Raw genomic sequence first — 7926 nt, forward strand, 5'->3', positions numbered from 1 at the left:
TCGGTCACTGCATCATTTCTACATGTCTGTTAATTTCATAGTGTTAATGTCTTCATTATTATTCTAAAATTAAAAAACAAATACTAAAAATGAAGATTTATGAGCAGGGGTGCACAGACTTTTGAGTGGATCAGGTAGTGTACAAACAAGAGGACGGGGGTGTTCTGAATAAAGTTATTTTCTGAAAATGTCAAAACATTTTATTAATAATAAAAATTGTTGTTGTTGTGGTCAGTTGCTAGCGGTGGAGATTGACACGCCGGAGCGCTTCAGTGCCACAGCAGACATCGTGATCCATCTCGTGGACGTAAACGACAACACGCCCAGGTTTTCCTCAGAGTTTTACATCGCCAGGATCCCGGAGAACTCCCCCGGAGGCTCCACCGTCGTGTCTGTCACTGTGAGTACAACGCTACTCGCTTCTAGCTTCCTTTTATAAGCACTAATGCTCTAACAGTACACACTCACCAAAAGTAAGTGCCCCCTGTAGACTGATTTTTAAAGCACCTTTAACGCATGGAACAAATCTCTGTGTCGTTTTTTAGTTTGTTTATTAATTTTTTCAGATTTTCTACTGTCCAATCTCTACTGTTCAACCTCTGCTAATTTCTAATGTCCAATTTGTACAGCCTAATTTCCACTGTCCAATCTCTACGATTTAATCTCTACTAACAAATTTCTACTATCCAATCTCTACGATTTAATCTCTACTGCTTAATGTCTAATGTCCAATCTCTACTATATTTAAAGTACTTAAATGATCACTTTTCATTTTAAAAAATGTGTTTTCTGTGTTTTTCTTATTATATTACCTCCAACCATACTTTTTAGACCGATGGTATTATTCTGAGCCAGTGTCAGGATGTGTTTATTGATTGAGACTTCAAAGTACTTCTGTAAGTCACTCTGGATGAGGGCGTCTGCCAAATACCGTACATGTAAATGCACTGCCCAATCTGTACTGCCTAATTTCCACTGTCCAATCGCTACTGTCCAGTCTGTACCACCTAATTTGTATCGTCCAATCTCTACTGTCCAATCTGTACCCCCTAATTTCAACTGTTCAATTTCTAATGTCGCCTGGAAGAAAAAAAACGCTTACTCAGTAATGTAACGGATTTGGCAGGAATGGGTGAAATTTGTAGTATAACATATAGTGTGGAAGTTGACAAAATGATATGAATATGAATGCCGGATATTTAAACATTTAAAAACATTTTAAATGCAAGATTTTTGCCAGTTTTTCCCTTTGTTTTGTATTTGCTGTGAGTAAAATTGACCTGTGAAAACATTGAATACGCCGGTCCTGGTTGTGTGTTTATGTTTCTGATGAATCTGATAGATTTTTTTGTTGGTTTTGTGTTTTTCTTGGAGACATGTAGATCTTGAGGTGATTTGCGAGATCTTTAGTTGAAAAAAAGGCGTCACAGCAACTTGACGTGAATGTGATATATATTTTTTTTTCCCACATAATGATTTCTCAAGCAGCGAAAATAATCATATCTCAGAAACAAAGCCACGACGTCACGATAGTTATTTTATTATGATTTGTTTTCTCAGTTCTGTTTTTCTTGGAGTTAAACACTGGATTTGGGAAACGATGAGCTTCTCTCTCGTTATCTGATGGAAAATATCCAGATTCGAGCGCTATCTTCAGAAAAGTGATTAATAAAGCGATGTTAATTAAGTCTTGGCAGGACGGCCGTCACTTCCAGTCTGGCTGCGTCACCGTGACGATGAGTCAGACTCTAATGATAGTTATGTACTCATTACAGCTGCTGCGAGACGAGAGGCTGAAACTAGTCAAAATACACGACACGCTTTAATCTGTAAAGTTACACGTTTAAAGTTTTCTCATGTCAAATACAGGTTTTACTTTCAATGCACAATGTGACACGGCTCAGTGCGATACACTGAAAACCTCGTCGACCAATCAGATACAGGCTTTTCATCATGCGATACACGGCTCACGTTCTGCCAGGGTCTTCTAGCTGACGATCACTGGAGATTGGACAGCAGGTGGTAGAGATCAGGCAGTCAAGTTTGGAAGTGGAGATTTGACAGTCTGGACTGTACGGAACAGATGAAACAGCAGGAGTGGACAGCAGAGATTGGATGTTAGTGTTAGTGATTAGAGATTGGGCAGTAGAAATTAGACAACAGAGATAATCCAGTGTAGATTTGACAGTAGGGAAGAGACAGTAGAGATTGGACAGTAGGGAGTAGATAGTAGTAGTAGAAATTAGGCAGTGCAGGTTGTACATTGGAAATTATGCAGTAGAGATTGGACATTAGATATTAGACAATATAGATTGCACAGTAGAGATTGGACAGTAGAAATTAGTTGGTAGAGGTGTGACAGTAGAGTGTGGACAGTATGGAGTAGATAGTAGAGATTGGACAGTAGAAATTAGACATTATAAATTAGGCAGTACAGATTGGACAGTAGAAATTAGTTAGAAGAGATTGAACAGTAGAGATTACACAGTAGAAATTGGACAGTTGAAAATATGCAGTAGAGATTGGACAGTAGAAATTAGGCAGTATAGATTGGACAGTAGAAATAAGAGAGTTGATATTGGACAGTAGAAATTAGGCAGTAGAAATTGGACAGTAGAAATTAGACAATAGAGATTGGACAGTAGAGATTAGATAGTAGGGCTCAGAGTGTTGATAGACCATTGAGATTAGACAGTGGAGATTAGGCAGTATGGATAAGACAGTATAGATTGGACAGTCATAAGTAGATGCTCATCCGTACACATTGGCCTGGTTTACAGTATTGACTGAAAGCTCTTTCTCTGTTTGAACTCTAATGATGAATATTTTTATCTTCCAGGCGTCGGATCCTGACTCTGGGCCTTGGGGAGAAGTGAAATACTCCATCTACGGCTCAGGAGCTGATCTGTGAGTCCTGTACAAATATAATGGCACCCTGCTAATATCCATATTCACAGGCCTACACATTAAATCTTATAGAACCGACAGGACAAAGTGTGGAATATTGTATGTCCCCTAGATATAATCATCCTCTAGCTAACTGTAAACATCCTCTAGCTGACCATAAGTAATCATAAGTTGTCCCTTCTGGACTCAGTGTCCCCTTGCTTATTGAAAATGTCCCCTCGCTGACCATAATGGACCTCTGTACCACTATGGGCGTGTCCTAAGGACCACACTTACTTACTTATATAGGTCACATATAGTGTTTAAGTTGCATGGTGCATTGTGGGTATTCTTTTTTGTGGTTCATGTATTGTGGAGCTCATATCCTGATGTCATTAAATAAACTCGAGATATACACTTTGATTTTATGATCAAAGGGTAGTTTTTGGACATAACTATAAAAAGCCAGACTCTTTCCATAGTGCCCAGGATAGTGAGTATAGAGTGATTTAGGACACAGGCACGGCTTTGTTCAGAGACGGGAGCGAAGCTGAGAGATAATCCTGTAATCCGATTGGACGAGTAAAAATAGCCTCGCAGTGTGAGTCAGGGCCTAATTAGCATGTGATGTGATGTGACAGCTGCAGGTAAGAGAGAGAGAGAGAGCGAGAGAGAGAGAGAGAGATGATGAGAGCAGAAAGTGTGCAGAAAATGTAAAAACCCGCTAATGTATGCCTCGCTCCCAGGCCTGGCGCTGAAAGTGCAATGAGAGACGTGTGAAAGCTCGCAGGTTTGAGACGGCTCGTTAATTCTCACCAGCTGAGCACCGGCTCATCAAGGCACCGGGAGGATTTTACTGAGTTTGTGTGGGGTTTACAAATGAATTTGGAGACTTACATGAAATTATTTAGCATTTAAAAGAATAAAAGTGAGATAGAGAAAAAAACGCACAATTTCAACAATTTTAATCAAATATATCTGATCAGATTGGACATGTTCTGATGTTTCTTTTAACTTATGAGGAGATATAAAGCTAATGTAGTTAAGAATTAATAAAAAGTCTTACTATATATATATATATATATATAGGGTGGGTGTTGGGGAATCACATCCAGAGATGACACCATGTTTTAATTATTTGAATGTAATTAATTTCAGGCTGTGTTCTAATCGCTTTATAAACATAATTCACTAGAGATGTGTTTTTAAGTGGTTTGTTCCGATTGTCAATTTAAACGTTTGTGTCAAATTTCTTAACGCAGCTCTTCATAAATCATAAATTTCTAATGTACCCGAATAAAACCGATATGGGGCGGAGCTATGTAGCAGCTCATATCGTGATGTCATTAAATAAGCTCGAGATATGCAGATTGTGCTTACAGTTTTCTAAAATATATCTACGGTTCAGTCAGAGAAGATGTGTGCTAAGTGTGCTAACTTATAGTTAATGTTAGTGATGAAGAAATGGTGGTTGCTATGGTAACGTTTTATTTTAGTCATATTTCTCTGCAGATAACTACATCAGTGAGAAGTTAAAGTTGCAAATCCAGCCTCGAGTACTAAACATCCCGCTAGTGCTAGCTTACTAGCTGTTAGTGAACAGGCTAGTTATCGTACAGTAGAGGGAGCATTTCTCCGGCCGATGTTGGTGGACAGAAGTCTCGTAGCGTAGCAGTAATTCGGGTAGTGAGAGAAGACATTGGACATTTCTAATTTGCATAATCTTGAATATTCATGTAGAGATGTTCCTATGCTACTTGTAGTTTGCTGGGAATTTGCACATTGTGTGTGTATTTGATGAATTTTAATGGTTAAATGACACTTTCCTCTCAAGGCTAGAACTATTTTTAAGCTAAGATCCCTTCATTATCCACTGATCCTCTAAGAAACCCTGGAATAGCTATTTTTGTCGTTTTGCTAAGACAGTGTAGCTAAATGTGGAGTTTGCTAAATTACTGGACACATACCCAGTTAAAACATACTCAATTAGTAAAGGAAAGGGTTCAGTGTATAATCAATGGTTCTTAGCTTCTAAAATCCTTTCTAATAGGAAACAAACTTTAAAGTTGGACAAGGAAAAGGCGAGAACCTGGACATTATGAAGAACTGAAGAACCATTAAGTGTTCTAAATTTTGTAAAGGTTTACCAGCTGATAAATCTCCTGACTGACATGCATTACTCATGGTTAATCAGGTGATTTCGACCATGTGTTCTACAGGTTCCTCATCCACCCCAGCTCGGGGATCATCTACACTCAGCCGTGGGCGTCTCTGGACACGGAGGTGAAGTCGAAGTATAATTTCTACGTGAAGGCAGAAGACAGCGAGGGGAAGTACAGCCTGGCTGAGGTCTTCGTCACGATTCAAGATCAGAACGATCATTCTCCAGAGTTTAACGAGAACTTCCTGGAGAAGACCATGATCCTCGGTGCTCCTGTGAAGATAGAGGTCTGCTGAGTGTTGATCTGAGATGTTATGCAGATGCTAAACTAACTGAACGTAATCTTGTAAGGTTCCTCAACTTTATCATGCTAGAACCCAGTGTCGTACCTGCCTATGGTTATCATCAGAAGGTTGTGAGTTCAAATACCCACAACGCAACAATGATTCATGTCATAGAACCTTCTGAACCATCTGAGAACCTTCACCAAGGAACTGAAAGCACAGTGCAAATAATTTAGCTTTAACATGATGGAACTTCCACTGAGCAGTGCTAATGTAGCTAGCAATAAGTAACATTAACATTCATAGCATAACTGTGTAGTTTCTTTGCTAAATGCCTCCCTGTGTTCAGGCGGTGGATGACGATGCCGAGGAACCCAACAATGTCATCGAGTACTCCATCGCCAAGGCCGAGCCGGAGAACGTTTTCGACATCAACGCCAGCACGGGTGAGATCAAGCTAAAGCCGTTCATCAAGTCCATGGAGATGGTGCGGAACATCACCAGACAGCATGACCGCAAGTGGTCAGTGGTGGTCCAGGCGCGAGATCGAGGTTCTCCTTCATTCATGACCACCGCCGTCGTCCAGCTCGACATCACTGAAGCAGTAAGACTGGAAAAAAACCTCAACACTAAAAAATCAACCTTCGATTGAATGTTTAATTTCATTCGTACATGAAAAATGCCTAAAATCTCCTCTGAAGAAGAAATAAAGAATAAAACACTGTGTGTGGTGCTGTTAGAGGAAAATAATCAACATCAGGGTGGTGTGATGAAGCAGAGCTTCTCTTACCACCTCGAAGTTGATTATTTTCCAATAACAGCACGTCCCCTGGAGTTTTAATCCTCTTATACCACAGCAATTCACCAACGATTTCATATTTAATTTAAATCAAACAACGATATGTGATCGTCTTTTATCCATTTATAGTTGCATTTAATGTTGTGGAACATCAGTGAAACAAGTTAGTTCCTGTTCTCGCTTACATTATAGCAGCTATAAACTAAAAAAATAAGACGAAAAACAAACAAAACAAAATCACAGAGAAACCGCAAAGAAGTGTAAACTCCTCTGTCCTGAAGATGTGGAAAGCTTAAAGTTACAGCTTCACCTCTGACTGTTACACCGCGCTGACACTGGAGACTCCTTCCGTACATGATTCCTAACAGATCAAGGATTACACATGTCTTTTACTCAGTGTATGTGGAACGTCTGCGGTTACTATAGAAACAATAACACATCAGAAAAAGCGCATTAATATAACCCTGTGATGTGCAGCTGTACTGCTGTCAGAGCTGCTGTTATAGACAACTAATCAACACCGTCTGACCAATCACAATCCAGAAATCAATAATGCTGTGCTGTCATTTTTGTGTTCTTTTTCAGAATCAGTTCTCGGGCCCGGTGACTGCGTTTCTAATGCAGAGCAGAGACAATCCAGCGAAGGCTTTGGGCGTGGCAGCTGGGGTCATTAGCGTGATGGTGATGGCCACCGTAGTGATCTCCACGGCAATGTACCTGCGCACAACGAAGTCCAACAGGATCGGGCCGTCACGCCGTGTCATCCGCCGCAGGCGTGGAGAACCCCAGCAGTGGAACTTCACGTTCGGAAACTCGCAGAGTCCAGACAAGTTCCTCGCTGGCCACGATGTGGAGAGCAACAAGAATACCGACAGATCGTGGTCCAAACCTCCACCACCGCGCGCACCGGTTCTGCCTCCACCTCCACCAAATAACAACCCCAGGATGAGCAAGCATCACGGCGCCGTGCCTACCGTCTCAGGATCCTTAAGCTCTCAGAGCTCGAGCGAGAGATCCGTCAGTAGCAGAGATACAGAAGATCAGCCGACTAAGAAGAGAGAGGGAAACATCAGCTCAGCGCTGGTCTCAGAGCTGAAGAAGAGGCTGGAGCAGAAGATCATCGAGGCTAATCAAGGCTACTACTGCTGAAACCTCTGGCTTAGCAAACATTCTAGCGTAGATCCTTACTACCGAAGCCACCAGATTAGCATAGATCACTGCGATCTCAGAAAAAATTGGAAGCAGGAGATTATAACCAAGCAACGTATCTGGACGGTGGCAGCTGGTCCGGTTCTGCCTCTGCTTTTTATAAATGATGCATAATGAAATATTTATACGCTAATACTACTACTACTACTGATAATAACAATAATAATAATAATAATAATAATAATAAGGTGAACGTGAGGTGTGTGTAAATAGTGCTGAGGCGTAAGGTTCAGACTTTGGGATGTCAGTAGTTATATCTACAGGAAAAACGTGTCTAGAAGAAAATATCATTTTATGGTAGTTTTATCATGCAGTCTGTGCGCTTTGGAGTTTATTTACACTGTTTGAGACGAGCTCTGATTCTCACGCTCTGCTGCGCTACTCCGAAGACTAACATCATCCGCAAAGAATAGAGAAAAAGTGTAGAGAGAAAAGATGAAATCAGAATTGTACACAATTTTCCGTTGCTTCGTCTGCTCTTTGGTGTGAACCTTGTTTAAGCTCGCCTATAAAACTGCTGCAGTATTTATCTAAACCGTAAAGACATGTTTGGTGTCTGAACGCCGCCACCCTCAAACCATCCCCCC

General features: G+C 40.8%; 1 protein-coding gene across 1 annotated transcript in view; it reads left to right on the forward strand.

The window, feature by feature from the left end:
* The window catches only part of LOC128617399 (cadherin-related family member 1), a 26779-nt gene extending 19294 nt beyond the window's left edge, over window positions 1–7485 (forward strand). Inside the window, exons 12-16 of the mRNA XM_053640496.1 lie at window positions 236–400; window positions 2840–2907; window positions 5106–5334; window positions 5681–5935; window positions 6716–7485. Coding sequence (XP_053496471.1) covers window positions 236–400; window positions 2840–2907; window positions 5106–5334; window positions 5681–5935; window positions 6716–7279 — 1281 coding nt within the window. The 3' untranslated portion in view covers window positions 7280–7485. The remainder of the gene's footprint in view (window positions 1–235; window positions 401–2839; window positions 2908–5105; window positions 5335–5680; window positions 5936–6715) is intronic.
* Window positions 7486–7926: the final 441 nt, after the last annotated feature.

Source organism: Ictalurus furcatus, chromosome 13 (genome assembly GCF_023375685.1).
Source record: "Ictalurus furcatus strain D&B chromosome 13, Billie_1.0, whole genome shotgun sequence".
NCBI classification, from domain to species: Eukaryota; Metazoa; Chordata; class Actinopteri; order Siluriformes; family Ictaluridae; genus Ictalurus; species Ictalurus furcatus.